Source organism: Delphinapterus leucas, chromosome X, assembly GCF_059928025.1.
Source record: "Delphinapterus leucas isolate spDelLeu-1000000601 "Yukka" chromosome X, BTC_Dleu_Yukka2, whole genome shotgun sequence".
NCBI classification, from domain to species: Eukaryota; Metazoa; Chordata; class Mammalia; order Artiodactyla; family Monodontidae; genus Delphinapterus; species Delphinapterus leucas.
The window spans coordinates 29,207,325-29,226,783 of record NC_143150.1 but is presented as its reverse complement, the minus strand read 5'-3'; the positions used below and the strand labels follow the sequence as shown (position 1 = coordinate 29,226,783).

The 19,459-nt window shown below is 42.4% G+C and overlaps 1 protein-coding gene and 1 pseudogene across 1 annotated transcript in view; one reads left to right on the top strand and one right to left on the bottom strand.

Annotated features, from left to right (window-relative positions):
* Positions 1-571: 571 nt before the first annotated feature.
* Positions 572-3,655, top strand: LOC149744182 (testis-expressed protein 13D-like; annotated as a pseudogene).
* Positions 3,656-15,393: 11,738 nt separating this feature from the next.
* The window catches only part of LAMP2 (lysosome associated membrane protein 2), a 34,276-nt gene continuing 30,210 nt past the window's right edge, over positions 15,394-19,459 (bottom strand). Inside the window, exon 9 of the mRNA XM_022561848.2 lies at positions 15,394-17,229. Within this exon, the coding sequence (XP_022417556.1) occupies positions 17,090-17,229 (140 nt within the window). The 3' untranslated portion in view covers positions 15,394-17,089. The remainder of the gene's footprint in view (positions 17,230-19,459) is intronic.

Genomic DNA, 19,459 nt, shown 5'->3' with positions numbered 1-19,459 from the left:
TGTAGTGAAGTCCCTGAGGAAATGGAATAGGAGGGACTGGGATCTAGAGCATGAAGGTAGGGTTTAGCAAGGAAAACCGAGGGGCTTCATGGCTCAGCCACTTGATTTTCTTGATGAGACGAACTCCAAGGTTGTCTGCTTTAGGATGAGGTAAGAGAGCAGACAGCTTGAGACCATATAGAAAGTTTGAGATAGCAGCTGACAGTTAAGCGAGAGGGAGCTGAACCAAAAGAACCCCCCCACGCCCACTCACCTGACTTCCGGGTTTGAAATTTGTTGCGCCGTATCCAGGTGCCGTCCTTCAGAAGCTCTTGGAAACGAGAATCATTGTGAGGCGCACTGCGGTCCCTGGGAGCACAGTCACCAGCCAGCCTGCCCTGTAGGAGGTGCTGTGTCAAGGAGAGCGCGTCCCAGGTGGACCCTGGAGCAGTCACCCAACTTGCCCGCCCAACAGGGGCCGCTGGGTAGAGTACGGTGGTTCCCAACATGCTTTGCGGCGTGAGTCGGAGCCCACATCTCAGAAGTGCTAGCTCGTCGCCCTGAGGGGGTTTGGTATGGCGAGTGGCTTCACTCTTTGTTAGGAGAACGCACGGGTGAGAGGGGAAGGAGGCTGAGGAGGAGGCCAGGACGGAGCTAGGGCTGAAGGAGGACAGTGAGGAGCGGAGAGGCGGATCGGTTGAGGGCCACTGCTCACCACAGAGGCAGTGGCTCTGCCGACGAGGCCGCGGCGGCCATGGCCGTGGACTTCAGAGACCCCAGCAGCGGTTTCCGCCACTACGAGGTAGTTATGTTCATCAACGAAGAGGTGCTCAGTAATGGAGGCTGCCCAGACTTCTACTTGACCTTCCGCTCACGGCCCTGGAACGAGATCGAGGACGAGTTGCAGTCCATCCTGGCCAACCTGTAGGTACCATTGGCCATCAAGAGGACCTGCGCCTGGAGTGTGCTGGCCTTGAGCGTGCGTGTGGCCACGAGGCACCAGGACCAGCAGGCCCGCCAGGTCCAGCGGCTGCAGGAGCAGGTGGGGCAGCGGGAGACGGCCACCTGAGCTCTGACCTCGCAGCTGCAGCGCCTGCGCGAGGAGCGCGAGGTGCGCGAGGAGCGCGAGGTGCGCGAGGAGCGCGAGGTGCGCGAGGAGCGCGAGGTGCGCGAGGAGCGCGAGGTGATTGTCAGGCGGTTGCGTTGCACCCGCAACTACCTGCAGCAGGTGCTGAAAGAGCACGAGGCCCTGCGTAAGCAGCTGCTGCAGGCCGAGATGCAGTCTCAGGAGTTCGTATCCCGGTCTGAAGCCCAGCAGCTCTGGGCTGACATGTGGCCCCTGACCCCAGAGGAGCGAAACACGTTGCTGGTCTCGACGTCACAGCGCAGGCAGATGGAGGAGGCCCAGAATGCCTCGGCAGGCGGTGTGCTTTACGTGCCGCTACCCCCGAGTTCCTGGCCCCACGTTGTTCAACCCCCTCCTCCCATGCCGTTACACATGCCATTCCCATACCCACCGCCTCCCGCACCTAGGGTAGTCTGGAAAGCAGAAGCAGCAGCCGCAGCAGCAGCATTCCCACCCCAGATGCCTGCTGGGGGGATCTACCAACCTGGCATGCAGCCTGCAGTCGTGTCCCAGGAGGAGGTAGCCCTGCAGTGGGACCCGAGGATCCAAGGCCAAGAGGAAGGTCCTGTGAGGCCCCCACTTCGTAAATCCCTCGGGGCACAGCTGGAGCCAAGAAGACCCAATGAAGCAACAACCTCAGGAACAGACGCCCAGGCCACCAGAGGTAAGAAAGCCTTTAAACCCCAGCAAGAGGAGAAACCTGCCCCAGACCTCAGGAGGAGGGATTGGGACTGCCTAAGGTATAGAGTGGGATTAATTTTTCCTGATACTTGCCTTGCAATAAATGCCAGAAAATCTAGATACTAAGTGAGGTGGAAAGTCTTGGCCAAAACAAGCTCCTCATTAAATTCAGGGATGGGATGTAGAAAAAGAATGGACACATAGTCTAAAGAGAAATCAATTTCTGGAGGCCCTCTTCTGCTCAAAAACTAACTCTTTTATTTACATCATAAAAAATTTGAAAATCCATCAAACAAAAATTGTCATTATCCTACCATCAAGCAATAACAGATATAATATATCTGTTTTTACATATGGATCTCTTTCTCCCACTTTCATATTATACATGTATATGTATATGTGTGTATACAATGTGTATTGTTTTAAAGGAAGATGAGATTCTATTGAATATGTTAGTTAATCCTTTAAAGGAAAATTTCTCCAATTGCATTTAAGTTCACAGGTTGGTGGACTTTGGATGGCTGCTACCGATTGGTTGACACCCTCGAGAGGCTGATGTGATTAAACCTTCTCTTTTTCTCCTTTCTGTATTCTTCTAACTTCCTCTCTCCCATAATACCAGGTCTTTGGCTGAGAATAACCATGCTCTTAGAACATAAGATACACTTTATTCTAGGAACACTGCTTTTCCTTGAGAATGCTATTGTTATGCTGTATTCTGCGGCAGTGTTCATATTTGTTTCTTGATTTGTTTTTATAACATTCATTGGTTTGGGCCTGTTCTTTGTGTCTCTAAGCTCCAGGAACTTCGTGTGAAGCTGAAGGAGGTCCAGCTCCCAGTGTGTGAATCCTTAGGAAATACCCTTCTGGCTCTCAGCAACCTTCACCTCAGTGAGATCTCAACTGGCTGGAGGTAAAGAGTATCAGAGAAAAGGAAACATTCTGGCACACATCTTGCAACAAGGGAGGGCAGACAAATTTTGTTAAACTTAATGCTTCTGTTGGGGACAAGAGATAGACATAGCAGAGTTTCAAAGAGGGGGTGGGAGGGTAGTATTAAACTGTAGGGGTTACAGAAAGTTTGTCAAATTGCATTCATTAATTCATTGAACAAATAGTGATTGATTGTCTATTATGTGCTAGGAACTACTATTGTATGTTATTATCTGGTACACACATTTTAACTCAATTGGATAAGTTTGGTTAGATGACAGGAGAGAGCCTAATTTGGCGTACAAATTATATCAGGAGTGACTTCTTTGCCTTACACATAGTATGGCTTTAGGGTAAATCCAATTGAAATAAAGTCAAGATCCATTTCTACGATTCTGGGGGCAATGTCAAAGAGACTTTCATGGAAGGATTTAAATGACTGAACTGCTCATCACATTAATCCCAGTGGAAATGAATGAGCAGGGGCATATACTGGGAATGTAGCCTCACAAAAGTACAGGCAGGACTTTTCTCATACTCCTGCTGATTTCCCCCCTTGAGAGGGACAGCTATTTTCCCAGTTGTCTGAAAGATGACTGCATTGTCTTTAAGAAAGACAATGCTTTGGGAGAGTGTTGGCTACACACTCGAACCCTCAGCTTCAGGCTGCCCCCATCCCGAGCCCCTTTCCAATCAAGAGTAGATGAAGAATAAAATGGATTCCAAGGACAGGCATTATGCTATGGATGGTGCTTCCCTTGGGAGTACCTACTGGATTAAAAATAGAACTGGACTGGGACAAGCACCCTAAGTCTTGACAATGCCCCTGGGCCTTTCTCTTCCACTTGGTGTGTTCTCTGCAGGCTCTCTGCTCCCCTGAGGCAGCTGCTGCAAGCCACGGGGAGCCAGGGTCGAGCCCAGGGGCTGGGAAGTTAGGTCAGCCTCCAGGCTGAACAAAAAGTGTCCTTGAGTTCCCCCAGGAGATCCCCATTCACCAAGCTCAACATTTGTCAGAGGTTTCCTGATTCTAACTAGTAATAAATAGTGTGCACTTACTTGCTGTGTCTTCTGTGTAGTGTGTACCTCGGGGCAGGTTTGCTCAGAAGCGGCAGTTTGAATCTGCATCTTCCCTCCATCCCACTGAGGTGACAGAAAATCCAATCTCATTCACTATTGAAGGGGCCCTCCTCTTCCTGTGAGTTACTCAAGAATGGGAGGACAGAGGGTATTCTACAGGGTCGTCAATCCATTGTGATTGTCCCTGCTCCCCTCACTGTCCAAGTCCCCACGGTTCCTTGAAGGCATCTCTGCTACTCCTGGGCCCGTGGGGCACGAGAGGTGAGGTGAGGAGGGGGCTTCTGCCTAGGCTGGGAGCCCTAATGCCTGGTGTCCAGCCTCCCTACAGGCACCGAGAAGCCATTTCCCTGAGGCCCTGTATCCCAGAGGTCCCTTGAGCAGAAATTTCCCCCCTGCATTTCTGCCCTGCAAGGCACTGCCCCCTCCCTCCTATGCATAATCCCATCAAGGTGCTCAGGATTCTGGAGAACAGCCAGGCTTAGACAGTCAGCTAACAAGACAAATGTTCCCTGAGGCAAAGGGGGGTAGAGTCTGGCTACCTGCTTGGTGTAGAGACAGGGAAGGGGCAGAGAACAGACGTGAACCTGACCCACCAGCATTCTCTCTTCCCTCGGAGTCCTGATTACCAGGAGGCCTGGGTAACTCGGGAGGGCGCTGGGGAGGAAGGGGACCATCAGGGACTTCAACCCAAAGCTAGGCTTTCTGGGTTGGAGAATGGCTTTGTGATACACTTGTGTATGCTGATAGCTCCCTGGAATTTTGGGAGGATGGGACACAGATGAGACTTGGGAATGTTATAGTACATTTTAATCTGGCAGTTCTCAATGCATGGTTTCTGAGCCAGCAGCATCAGGATCACCTGGAAACTTATTACAAATGCAAATTCTCAAGCTCCACCTCAGACCTCCTGACTCGGGAAGTTGTGGGAGGTGAGGCCTAACAGGTGTTTCTGGTGCTTACTAAAGTTTGAGAACCTTTGTAACCCCTAGTGTAGTGTGAACAAATCACCCTGGATCTCGTTATGGTTGGTTCATTTAGGGCTTCACAACACACTCTGATGTCCATTGGAACGTCTGTAGACCTGTATGAAAGCAGACAGCCCAGGCACAACTCTTCCATAGCTCAGTGTGATCACCTAATATTTCAGGGCTGACTTTTTTCATAGCAACCTGCATGAATCTTTGGCCAGAATCACTGAGGTTGGCTGTCAGTCATCCCTTTGTTCTAGGCTGGGCACATGCAGGTAAAGGCAGCAAGTTGTTTAAGAGCCTGGGCTTTGGAGCCAGAGAGACTGGCTTCATACATCTGCTCTACCATTCACTAGCTGTGTGACCGAAAACAAACTAGTGAATTTCTCGGATTCCCCAAAAGTATTGGCTCCCTTCCCCCACCATTAGGGTTCTTCTCTGTGATGATGCGGTAATGGGTATAAAGGATGCCCACTGTGTGCCTTCTCATACCACTGAGTACGTACTATGTGACACCGTATGGCCATTATCCCATTGGTGACCATCACAGCTCCGGAAAGTATAATAGATAGCTCTATCAATAGTTCTTCAAGGAGGATATTTTACTCCCATTTTTACAAATGTGGCAACTCAATAAGTTACCCAGAGTCATTCAGTTGGGAGTCGGTGAAGCCTGGGTCCTAACCCCAGTCTGCCTGGCACCAAACTCCATGCCCTTTCTACTATATCACAGAGCCTCAACCTTGTACCCTTACCAATTAATAGCAGTTAACAGGGTCTGTCAATACCTTGATGGATATAATTGACGATAATGGAAGGACTCTGAATCATAGGCCGTCTGGTGGAGAGGGAAGTGAGTGGAGATGGCAAAAGAGTCAGGCTTGGTCGCTGTGGAGTGTTGGTGCTAGAAAAGAAGGTGCTGGAAGGAGTGTGGACATGGCTTCTAGGGGTGTCAGCCTGGTGAAAGCTGCAGAGACAGAGATGCAGAAGGCTGAGGCAGCATGCGGTGGCTGCCACGTTCCCTGCCCCACCTCCACCGAGCCCCTTGCCATCAACACTTCCACTCCCATTTGTCTCACTCAGCTGCAGAAGTAGTGGGCTCCAAGCTGACCCTTCCTGTGGGGGCCTCTGCAGGCAGCAAGTGTAAAGTTTAGGGATTGGGAGAAGCACCTCAGGTGTCACAGGAGGCAACAAAAGACCGATCGATAATAGGTGTGCCTCTGCATCCCTCTGTGGGTGAGAGAGCTGTGCCTGATGCATGGCAAAGGGCAGCTAACCAGACTAATGAGCAGTGTCAAATAAAAAGTTTTCTTTGATAAAAACAAGTTTCAAATGAGGGCAGAGCCCTGATATATGGTAGGAGTGGAGGCTTTGTCTTCTCACAGAGCCAACTCTTATTTATAAGCAGGATGCAAGAGAGAACCAAGGAGATTAAAACCCACTCTCTTGGGAAATCATTTTCCTGAGGGCCTTTCTGATTCACCAAAACAAGAAGTAGGAAAAGCAATTAAAACCATGCACAATCCCAAAACATGGAGGCGACTGCTGTTTATATTTTAATGTATTTACTTTATACACACACACATATGCATATATATACCCACATACATATATACCAAGACACAATATGGTACATACTTTTTTGTAGCCTCCTCAACTGTGAAAGTAATGGCTCAAATCTGGATCCTTTCTGTGGTGGGCTCCACACCCCGCATGGGGGAAAGTATAGGGATTGGGAGAAGCACTTCTTGGATGGCAGAGGAGCAGTTATAGATATAGATACATAGATATAGATTTATTTACCAAAACAGAAAAATGGTACATACTTCTTTCCTACATTTGTTTCTCACTTAACAGTAAGACACGAACATTGTCTCATATTTGAATTATTTGAGAATGTGACTTTAAATGGCCGTGTAACGTGCTGTCATGTCAATGTTTCAATTTATTTAAGCTGTTCTGTCTCATTGGGCATTTAGATTGTTTCCAAATTTTCATTTCACTCTCAACACTGGGTTAGTGTGCAGTTTTCTGTACTGTGCCCAAGAGTAAATATAATCATTTAAAATATCTTTAACCAATTTGAAAGATATCTTGTTTTGATTTATATTTCTTTGCTTATTAGAAAGATGGAGTATTTTTTCAAATTGCTTATCCATTTGTATTTCTTCTGTCATGACTTAGCTATTCATGTCCTTATTCCAGTGTACTCATGGAATATTCATCTTCTTTTGTATTTATTTGATAGTAACGATATTAACCTAACCCTTTGTCATACTTAAGATGCAAGTATTTTCCCTTGTTTGTTGTTTATCTTTAAATTTGTGTGTGGTGGCATTTTGATAGTCAGAAGTATTAACTTCTTATATATTGAAATCTTTTCCCTGTCATTTCTTCTTTTTCTTTTATTAGGAAGGCCTTTATTCTGAGATAAGATACAACCATCTATATTTGATTCTGTATCTTTTACAGTTTTTAAAAATTTAACTCCTTAATCATCCTTGAATTTATTTTGGTACTTATGAGGTAGGTCTCAATGTATTTTTTCCCCTAAATAATCAACCTAGTATCTCAGCATCATTTTTCAATGTTCCATTCTTTCCCCATTGATCTGAAAAGAACATCTTTATCAAATACCAAATACACACACAGTGTGTGTGTGTGTTGTCCATTAAATTGTTGGTCTATTATTATATCCATCTAACATTTGATCCTAGCTTTATAGCACATCTTAATAAATGCAGTACAAGTTATCACTCATTTATTTTTTTCTAAACTTTCTTGGTAGTTTTCACCTGTGTATTCTCAGTTGAAGCTTTATAATTTAACTCTACTCCTTTGAGTCCCAGATGTACTTCCTTCAGTTGGATTCTGTGAGGCTTATCCAATCACTTCATAATTCATTCCTTTTTTTAAAATAAATTTATTTATTTATTTTTGGCTGCATTGGGTCTTCATTGCTGCACACGGGCTTTCTCTAATTGTGGCGAGCGGGGGCTACTCTTCGTTGCGGTGCACAGGCTCCTCATTGGGGTGGCTTCTCTTGTGAGCACCGGCTCCTGGCACGCGGCTTCAGCAGTTGTGGCACATGGGCTCAGTAGTTGTGGCTCTCGGGCTCTAGAGCACAGGCTCAGTAGTTGTGGCGCACGGGCTTAGTTGCTCTGTGGCATGTGGGATCTTCCCGGACCAGGGATCAAACCCATGTCCCCTGCATTGGCAGGCGGATTCTTAACCACTGTGCCACCAGGGAAGTCCCATTCCTCTTTTTTTTTTAACCTACTTTGAGTAGGTTTCTGTCCCTTAAGTCTTTAATCTCAGCCCTATTCTTTCTCTTCACTTCCTCCTTCCATGATCTTATCTAAACATTTGACACCTATCATCTTTAGGAAGAAGATTCCAATCTATATAATAAAAAAAAGCTCACGCTTATTGCTTACTATGTATATTTGGTGGCATTATCTTATTTAATTCCCTTTAAAACCCTACAAGATAGGTAGTAGTACCACCTTCATCTTACAGATGTAGAAACCTAGGCTTAGAGAAGTTAAGTAACTTGTGCTGCGTGTTAAGAGCCAGGATTCAAATTCTTTTCTGATATACCTGCCATCCTAAGCTATGTAGCATTTAAAAGAAGGAAACGTGAATATTAAAAATTCTGTCTGCTTTAAAACTGAAAATCATAGCCACCACAGATACAGACTTCTGCTTTTGGAATTGAAAATGACACAAGAAGCAGTATGTCATACTAAAAGGAGGTTGTAATGGTAGCGTGCTGAAAGGCATTGGCTCTGACCACTTGGGTCTGAATCCCAGATGCATTCAATGGATTAATGGTGTTATAATCCACATACAGCACTCTCCACAGTGCCTGGTACATATCAACTCTAAGACATACATTTTTGGGAGTTCCCTGGTGGCCTAGTGGTTAGGATTCCGGGCTTTCACTGCCGTGGCCCGGGTTCAATCCCTGGCTGGGGAACTGAGATGCTGCGTGGTGTGGCCAAAAAAAAAAAGATGTACTTTTTTCACATTTTTGAAACCAGTAGGTCTCTCACAGTTTAATTGGCAGTATTTATCTTACAACTGATGGCATCTTAGATTTGATGAAATAAGGTAGAAAGTGCTTAATAAGTGTTTAGCTATTACACAAGATGACCACTCATCCATCAGCAAATATTTCTTCAGTGTGAACTATGTGCCAGGCACTGTTCTAGGGACTGGGACGGACTAGTAAACACAGCAAAGATTCTTGCTCTCATGAAGTTTACCTTCTAGTGGGAGACAAACATGAAATACAGATTAACAAGTATATAGTATGTCAGATGGTAAGAGGTGGTAAGTAACAGAAGTGAAACAGAGTAAGGGGGATGGGAAGTGGTGGGGGCAGGGAGTGCTCTATTAGACAGAGTGCACAGGGAATGCTGCCCTGACTAGGTGACATTTGAAGAGACCTGCATGGGATTAGAGGGTGAACCATGAGGATAGCTGGGGGAATATCTTTCCAGGTAGAAGGCAGAGCAAGCGCAAGGGCCTTGAAGTGAGGGCACCCTTAGGGTCTTTGAGGGGTAGCAAGAGGGCCATTATGGCTGGAGAGAAGTGAGTACAGGAGGGTAAATGAGGTGGGAGGGGGAAGTGCTGCAGATTATAGTTGGAAACTTTAAGTATGTGGATAAGGATTTCTTGAAATTCTCTCAAAAAGGCTCTAGATCTAAGAGTAGGAACTGCGTATTGGGGCTCACAACCACCTAGCAAGGATTGCCGAGTGTCATGGCTACACTGCACTTAAGGCTGGGGGACGGCTGGGGGGTACAGATGGCATTAATTTAGGTAAAGTGAGGAGAGAGACAGTTCCATTTAGTCTCTTAAACACACTAATGCACAGTCAAAATGATTCATGGTGCAGAACAGTTTGAGGGCAGAATGATAATGATACGTGATCAGAATAACTAGATGAAGCTACTCTGAAAAAAAAAGTGACATTCAGGGCTTAACATTACTAATGAGGTACAGCACAAACTGGCCTTGGTTTGATCTTTCAAAAGGCATGCTGCCACAGCATCCGTCCTTGCTTCAAGTGGGCTGGACAAAACTAAAGTTATTTTAAGAATACGGAAGAACATTTACAGGGTAACTACACGTAGGACAGAAGAGTACAGAAGTCAGATTTCTGTAACCATTTAATGTAAGGTACACGGTTTTTTAAAAATCTTTTGCTTCTTAGCAGCCAGGATGCATAGTGGTTAAGAGTATGGTCTTTGAAGGCAGATGGAGCTCGGCTCAAATGTCAGTTTTGTTACTTACTCTTTGTGGGACTTTTGTTAAGTAACCAACTCAGACCTCAGTTACCTCCTCTGTAAACTGGGAATGATACTGCCCAACCTCAGAGAGTTGCTATGAGGATTAAATGAAATGTGTGTAAAGTGCACAGCATTGTAACTGCTCAATAAAACTATAGGGCTTCCCTGGTGGCACAGTGGTTAAGAATCCGCCTGCCAATGCAGGGGACAAGGGTTCGAGCCCTGGTCCGGGAAGATCCCTCAAGCTGCGGAGCAACTAAGCCCGTGCGCCACAACTACTGAGACTGCGCTCTAGAGCCCGCGAGCCACAAATACTGAAGCCCGCACACCTAGAGCCTGTGCTCCGCAACAAGAGAAGCCACTGCAATGAGAAGCCCGCGCACTGCAACAAAGAGTAGGCCCCGCTCACCGCAGCTAGAGAAAGTCCGCGCGCAGCAACGAAGACCCAACGCAGCCAAAGATAATAATAAATAAAAAATTATAAAATAAACAAATAAAACTATAGCTGCATTTTCCTACTAAAAATGTATTGTATACCAAGATTTCTCCTGTTCATTGTCTCTTGAAAGAGAGGGACTCAAATTTACAACTGCCATCAAAATACATACAGACAATAAAAGCAAAGAGAAAGCACGTTTCCTTAGAATTAGGCAGTTCTAGCATTACAGTGTACACACTGAATTTAAAAAGATGGACCTCCAAGTTGACTTTTTAGATACATGGCAACATACATAGAACCACTCTACTTGCTATCAATAATCTTAAAGTGCTTCTTTCAGAGGCTCTATGAGGTGCAGAGTTGTGCAATATATTCAGCAAAGCTGAGACAAGACAGGTTCTATTGAGAACCCCCTCCCCAGTCCCACAAACGCAAGGTAAGGCCATTTTTTGACTGAATTAGAAGCCATTAAACATTTATCAGAAAATGAAACCCTGTTACTCAGGAACTGTGGAGAGATCCAAAGTTCAATTCCTTCTCCCACCAAAAATGTCTCTTATGTAAAAAGGAATGTATGTCATTTAATCCAATCATATAACATTTAAGCATTAGGCTGGGTTATAAGGAATTTTCAGAAAATGGATAGCTCCTTCTCAGCCCCTGTCATATCCCTGAGGTGTATCTTGCTCAGAATGGAATGAATTTCAACAGTGAGTACATTATATCAATGCAGACATAATATGCTCAAAGTACATTTATTATGAAGCTCTTAAATTTGATTTCCATATTTTATTTTCAATACTTTCTTGTAATTTTCATGACTACATAGGCCCCCATATTTGAAATGTCTGCATTAAAGGTTCTAATGCCTTCTTAATGACGGCACTTGGTTAATTTGCAGACCTATGAGATCATGAGTCCTACTGACAATTCAAAAGACAATAATTTGAGGAACTTAGATTTTATAAATCAATCCAAGCTCTTAAGACTGAGAACATGGAATAAAAATGAAGTTATCCATAGTGATATAGATTGTATGATCTTTATTATATTTTAATCCACCAATCTAAAATTCACACACATCAGATCAAACAGGAGTACCACAGTATTTATTTTGTAGGTATTAATTAGTTTACTATATTGATATATACAAAACTTTAGGTAGCAGCAGGCATCAGTTCTTCCAAAGAAGCTTAGGTAAAAACAATTCTTTATGAGTTCAAAGTCCTACTATTTGACCCCCCTGTTGTACTGACAATAAAAATGAACTCAGTAAGCAAAGCTTATTGAACACTCAGTTCATAGATTTTGGGCTTCCTGTATTTTATTGGAGTTGAAGCAGTTATTGTTTGAACCCTCTGTTAATATTTTATATTTCAATTAATCTTAATTCTCAAAGAACTAAAACATGTTTGCTAATTATCTAAGATAAAACCATGATACCCAATGAAGAATTAGTGATGTTAGTCTCCTACCCCAAAAGTAGAAAACTTTTAAATGAACCCATAATTTTGAATGTATCTGAATTTTCCAATCCATATACCTAGCAAGGTCACAAGCTGATTTAAATAATCTGGCTTTTAGACAATCATCTCAAAAATATTTTTTGAAACAAAGCCACTGTTCTTTATGATGCCATCATTTTGACCAAATAACAAATAAGCAATTGTTTTCAAAGGAGAACATTTTAAAAGGAAACATTCTTTATATACTTAGCAAAGAGAGGAGAGCTTGAGTCTACAAGTCAGAACCAGAGAGTTCTAAGGGAAATGTAGTCTGAGCAATCTATTTCTACTCCAGTTTGGAATATATGCTTTTGAGATGCACTGCATATAAAGATAGTAAAGAAAGATGTTGATGAATTTTCTTTTTTTAAAAAAAAACAAAAATTTCCAACTTCACTTATCGGCAAAGAGTTCTGGCATCAGTTAATGGCAGAAATACAGTGGTGAGCATCTGCATTGTGCTAAGAGGTAGATGGGGACCTAATCCTTGGATGTAATAACTAACTTTATTTAAGGTTTAGGCTTAATTTTTTAATCCAAGGAACATTTTAAAATTTATTTATTTTTGGCTGTGTTGGGTCTTTGTTGCTGCGCACAGGCCTTCTCTAGTTGCGGTGAGCAGGAGCTACTCTTCTTGAGGTGCGGTAGCTTCTCTTGTTGTGGAGTACAGGCTCTAAGCACATGGGCTTCAGTAGTTGTGGCTCGCGGGCTCTAGAGCACAGGCTCAGTAGTTGTGGCCCACGGGCTTAGCTGCTCCGCGGCATGTGGGATCTTCCCGGACCAGGGCTCGAACCCATGTTCCCTGCATTGGCAGGCGGATTCTTAACCACTGCGCCACCAGGGAAGTCCCAATCCAAGGAACATTTTTAAAGTGAAGGAAGATCTTTGGAAAACTTTTCTTTTTTAGTTATATAGAGATAAAATAGTTTGATAAAATAAACATCTGCCTTATGCTAATAACAGGAGTGCAAAGCAGCCATTTGGACACTAGAGAAATACAACAGTGTGCTTCCAAATCAAAGGATAATTCAATAGCCTAGCCAATCAAGCAGACACTGGGAGGAGTGGCCTCTAGTACCTTACTCCAGTAGCCAGAGCCATTAGAGGTCCCTACAGGGATATAAGTCTGTATCAAGATCAACAAATTTACAGAACAATCCTGGTCCAGCTCTGGCCAGGCAGCCATCTGACTGATGATACTTCAGGGCCCACTAGCCTCTAAAGTTAGCACATGCTGCTGTGAGAAAAAAGAAACCAATACATTAAAATTATCAATTAGAACTTATTCATACAGGGGATGAGAGAGTACAGGAGGCACACAAAATAGAGAAGCTTTGTTTTGTTTTTATAGTGGAAGATGAATTAACTTTGTGAACAAGTTAAGGCTGTAAGGGAAAAAAAAATTCTAAATCATAACTCTAAAAAAAAATAACCCTTTCTGTATCAACACCTTAAAAAAAAACCACCATAGATCTTACTTCATCCTTCAGCATAAATGGAAAGTCTGAGGTAATCAATATATTCCAAACTCCAGTAGGAAAAGAAAAAAGACATCCGTGTTTGTTTGGGGTTTTTAAAAAATATTTATTTATTTATTTTGGCTGCACCGAGTCTTAGTTGCGACATCCTTGTTAAAATATAGTAGCCACTAACAGTAATAAAGAAAACAGCCAGACTTTTGCTATTAAATACAATATTATGAAGACATTCCTTTCTTTCTTTCTTTTTAACTAGCAGGAAAATTAAATCAGAATTTAAATAACCTTGTTTAGGCGGTGGGGAATCTAAGTCTTATTACAAACCAAATTTTATGTTTGCCACCAATGAAAACGAATTCACTATGTTCTTGAGTTTATTTCCTGAAGCAAGTTAAATTCTCTAACAGCTTTGATTATGCAAATAATGTCAAAGAGGCAAAATACAAGTAACTGCAACATATAAAATTATACTTCAGTAGAAATGCTTTCATAATTGGATCCAGAGGCTTAGAATCATTATTCACTAAAAAAAACATATTCTAAGCCACAATTTTTCTTTCAATTACACTTTTACAAAGGAAGAAAAAAATAGGAAAAAAAGAAATCGGCCCTAATAGTGCTACTCATGCCCAAGTTAGCTAGCAACTCACTGAGGTTAATCTGCGTATCTCAAACAATCAATTGCACAGCATTTCCTGGCTTTTTAGCCAATGGAAAACATAACTTCTAATGGCAAAAAAAAAACCCAAAAGCACTAGATTTAATTGATTACACAGACTGATAACCAGTACGACTTTTCCTTCTTCCAATCATATAAGAGATAAAGACAACAATTATAAGGAAGCCCAAGGCCACACCCACTGCAACAGGAATAAGAAAGTTGAGGTCAGAGTCAGCAGAACATTCTTCAGCTGTTAGAAAAGAACAGACAGAAAGCAAGGAAAGGAAATTAGTAAGGAATGCAATTAAGCAGAAACAAGAAACAAGCATTTTGAAAGAGTACATAGGTTAGTCTTTTACAGCATTACCCTTATTTTCTTATTTTCACTATGTCCACCCAAGTATTTCCAAGCAACTGATCCTCCTGTATCTCTCACTGTCACTTCATCTCAAATCACACCTAATTCCTCAGTACGAAAAGCAGAAGTTAAGGGAAGAATGGGAAAGGGTCCAAAACAAAGAATTGTGCTTGCCTAATATGGGAAGATTTTATGTTGAATTGTCTAATGGCACTGCAGGGAAAGAGCGGCACTGCGGGGAAAGGGCAGCACTGCGGGAATCTTCACTTAAAACCACTACCTGCATATTTCCCCACTCCCTTTCTCCCCTGCCACAGCTATCATGAAAATACAAATAAGAATTCTGTATGAGTAATAACATCTAAGTTAAAAAGGACTCATGATCAAGAAAAATGCAGTATAATTTTTTTCATACAAGCATTAGGTAGCTATCAGGTTATATGGAATTATTTTTAGCTGAGCAGTGGCCTGGAAGAATAATAGCAGAGTCCAATGGACATTGCAGTCCACTCCACTGAACCACCAGGAAGGCAGTGTGCACATGCAATGTAGCTTCTGAGCTCTGGACTGAGACAGAACTGAGTTTGAATCTTGATTCCTTCAATTACTAGCTAAAGGACCTTGGTCAAGTAATTTAAACTGGGCCTCACTTTCCTCATCTGTAAAAGGGGGAGAAGAATACCTATATTATAAGGTATCTGAGGATTAAATGATATTTCTAAAGTATATGATACACATCAGGAGGTCAACAAGTGTTCATTCCCTTCTCTTTTCCTCCCATGTTTGTGATCCCATCCAAGGAGGTTTAGGCTTTGAAGTAGCAGAGGTCAAAATAGGAGCCATTGAAAAAGCCAATATTCAGTACTTTTAAAAATACTTAAGCAAACAAAGTTGGTATCATGTGTCATTTATTGAAATTAGTTAGTACAGAAACTCAAAGTGCCCAGTTCTGATCTCCCAGTTTCAAGTTTAAACTATTCTTACTATTGAGTGACTAGACTTCATTGGGACAATTTTTAATCAAAATGCTAATAATGGTTTTGTTGCCCGCTAGATATGTAACCTCAGTGAAGTCACTCCTCTTTCTGAAAAAATTATGGGGTTATAGTAAGGAATCTTTAAGGTCCTTTCCAGTATAAGTCTAATGCAATTAACAAAATGTGATAATTGGTGTGATTTATGATTGAATAATAACTTGCATTTTCCCTCTAATTTTATCTCTTCCTCCTCTTGCACTTTTGTTATTCATAAAAAAATGCTGCTGAGGTTCTGAGTATATAGAACAGATTTTAGTAATGACATTAGCTTTTATTAAAAAGATTTACTATATTTTGCTGAAAGCCTTCAGAGACTGATAGCTGGGTACCAAAATGCTGTAATCAGTGAATTACAAAAATCCTGAACAAGCCAACATATACACAGAATGAATTAATAAAATAATCACTTCCATGTGAAACTCTCGAGTCTACTGATTAAGCTTCCTTCTTATTTATTTGTCTATACATTCAATATCTGTGCTGCACTTCTAACATGGAGCGTGCCTCAACAGGGGCTGAATATCTAGCTCATTTTCATGCCAACAGCTTCTGTCTACACCCCATCTATGCTCTGGCCCACAGGGGCCGTCTTGGAAAAGGCAGGAGCCGAGTTGCTGCTTTGCTTCGCTGCCTCCCTTCTGAGATTGCTGCTGCTTACAGCTCATAAGTACCAGTCTGATGACAACACTAAATAGATTTTAATGCTCTAGAGACCAACAAGATGAGGTAGAGAAACACAACACAATCTCTCCTAATTAGTTCATAGAATATTTCTATCTTGCAATGCTAATCAGGCATCCAAGGAAGAGAAAAACATTTTTAAAAAGGCAAGTGGTTAAATATGCTTGAATCCTTTCTGTCTATTATTGCTGAAAAAGAAACAGTTTTTTGAAAACTCTAATTCTGAAGCCAGTTGAAGCTCTGTTGCAGCCTCTTGGGTCTGTTTTTTACCTAGGGAAAAATCACAAGCCAAAGATACTGACTTCATCTTCAAAGAAAGTCACTTAACCTAAAAAATGCTGATGGTCCTGAGGACATTCAACTGAAAACCAAGTTTAAGCATCTGATGGGCATTTATGCCACATCAACATTTATTTAATGAACTATATGCAAAGGCACTGCGATGAGCTTAAATCAGGATAATTCTTATACACTGAAACAGAACACCGGTAGTGAAACAATATTTATTAATTCCATTAGGAGACAACTACATATTTTATCTTCATAATGGCCATGTTAACAAGTTTAAGGCATCTTGGGTTAGAATCAAAATTTGGCCAAGGCTTCTTAAGATAGACCTTAAAACACTGCACACCGATGTTCTTTTCAACAAGTTTGTCTTCAGGACCAGTAAATACAACATTTTAAAAAAAATTATGCTGTTCTATTAACAGTTTTAATTAATAAAGAATTATCTCAAAATGCTGGGACTGATTTAAGAATTAAAGTTTCAATATATCAATCTTAAAGAACAAAGTATTTCAAAACTGAAAGGGAAGAAAATCTTGTTATGTGCATGTATTTTTATATAATCAATCAGACTGCAGGTTCTAAAATTGCTCATATCCAGCATGATGGCGCTTGAGACCAATAAAGTAAGCCAGCAACACTAGAATAAGCACTCCTGCCAAGGCTGCTCCCACCGCTATGGGCACAAGGAAGTTGTCGTCATCTGCACTGCAGTCTTGAGCTAGATGTGGAGAAAGCACAATTGAGAACAGAAACAGTGACAAAATTTCAGATCTGTACATTTTAAGTTAAAATGACAGTACTTCCCAACACACATATTTGTTTTTTACACCAAGGCAACAAGTCATTGGAATTCATTACCAGCAAATGAGATGTTCCACAAAAGTGATTTTCCAAATAACCAAATCATATACTTTTAAGTACCCCAAAAAATGCAGTCATTTTGGATGAAAGATATATAAAATGTTCACAGATTTTTCAAATGGAAGATAATGGATAAATATAATTAGCCTTTCCTTGATGATCAGGCTGTGAGCTTTCAGAAGCAAATTGTTATGATGTTGAAGAAGCACAGTGCCTGGAACACTGCAGATTGGGAAGTATTAATGAAATGAACCAAATGAACAACTATATAAAGCAGATGTAAGAACTCAATGCATAGGAATATGGGGCCATTTAGTAGTAAGAAAAAGTATAAACTGGCCCTGATTGCATAACTGTTTGCCTCAAGATTTCAGTCTGGTGTAGGAGTCAGATAAGAAAATCAGCGGTTATAATTTCAAAACGTGCTGTAATAGGGGCAGGGAACACACAGTGTCATCGAAATATTTCAGATGCACACTCAACTCAGCCTTGTTACACAAGACACAGTTTGAAAGAGGTGACACCAGAGCTGAATTTTTAAGAATGAGTAGGAATTAACCATGCAGGTAATGGGTGAAGGGCGTTCCAGGTATAGAAAGCAGCACAGACAAAACTATGGAGGGTAAGAAAACAGCACTTCGGGTGAAATGCAAGCAGGTTGGCATAGTTAGAACAATGGATTAAGAGGTACTCTTGGGGCTTCCCTGGTGGCGCAGTGGTTGAGAGTCCGCCTGCCGATGCAGGGGACACGGGCTCATGCCCCGGTCCGGGAAGATCCCACATGCCGCGGAGCGGCTGGGCCCGTGAGCCATGGCCGCCGAGCCTGCGCGTCCGGAGCCTGTGCTCCGCAATGGGAGAGGCCACAACAGTGAGAGGCCCGCGTACCGCAAAAAGAAAAAAATAAATAAATAAAAGAGGTACTCTTGGAAAAGAGGTGGAAAAGGGTACTAGGATCAGCTCACAAAGGCACCGTATGCTCTAGGTAGTTTGGCCTTATACTGATGGCCCCCCCAAAAAAAATTTCTGCAGAATTTTAAGCAGGATATTTGTTTCAGAAGTTATGGCAGATGGAAGACTGGAGGTATTAAGTTAGGAAGCAACTCTACTGCTAGAAGCCAGATGACCAATAATACGGTCCTGAACTTGGTTAATGAAGTGCAGATGCAGAAGGGATGGACTAGAGATCCAATTAGAAGACAGAACTGACCAAACAGATGTAGGAGGAGACAATATTGTAGAATGGCTTCCAATCCCATGATTATGTAGACACTGGTGCCATTCATTGTGATAGGGAATACAGGGGGAATATATGCATTTCAGTTTTATTTGTAGTTATTTTTGTGTGGGTTTTTTTAAATTTAATTTTTAAAATTTGCGTGTCGGGGGAGGGTGGAGAGGGATATGTGGAAGAGGAAGACATTCCGTTTTAGATCTGCTGAGTTTAAGATACCTACGTCCTAACCAAGTGGTTGACGTGATAGTTCAAACCAGGGACAAAGATATTTCTCAGCAAGGGCAGATAAGAGTAATAAGAGGATCAGAGACAAAACCCTTGGGAACACCAATATTTGAAGAATAAAGGAGCAGGAAAAAGTGGGAAAGGCAGGTAGAAAATGGTGCCACAGAAGCCAAGGAAGGAAACAGTTTCAATTATCATGGGAGAACAGTGTAAAATATTAGAGACGCCTGAGAAATGTCCACTGGATGTAGCAATACGGAGGGTGGGGGCTAGGAGTCAAATTGTTGCAGGTTTAGGAGTGAATGGGAAGTGATTGACTGGTTAGGAGATCAAGAACTTGGGGTGGGGAACACACAGTACTCGTTATGAGACGTTTAGAAGAAAGGTAGGTAGGTAGAAGGGGGACACAGGGTCAAGAAAGGATACCTTCAGGGTGGAAGAGACTTGTGGTTACAGGATGAGGGAAAGAGCCATGAGCATTTTACAGGTTGAAGACGATGGTACAAAGTCTCCTGGGAGGCAGGGGAAATGGGATTCCAGAAGCACTGACCAGAAGAAAACCTACTGAGACTGGAGAAGAAAGGGATAGTGCAGATGGAGATATGTTTGCAGAGAGAGGAGGTGGCTA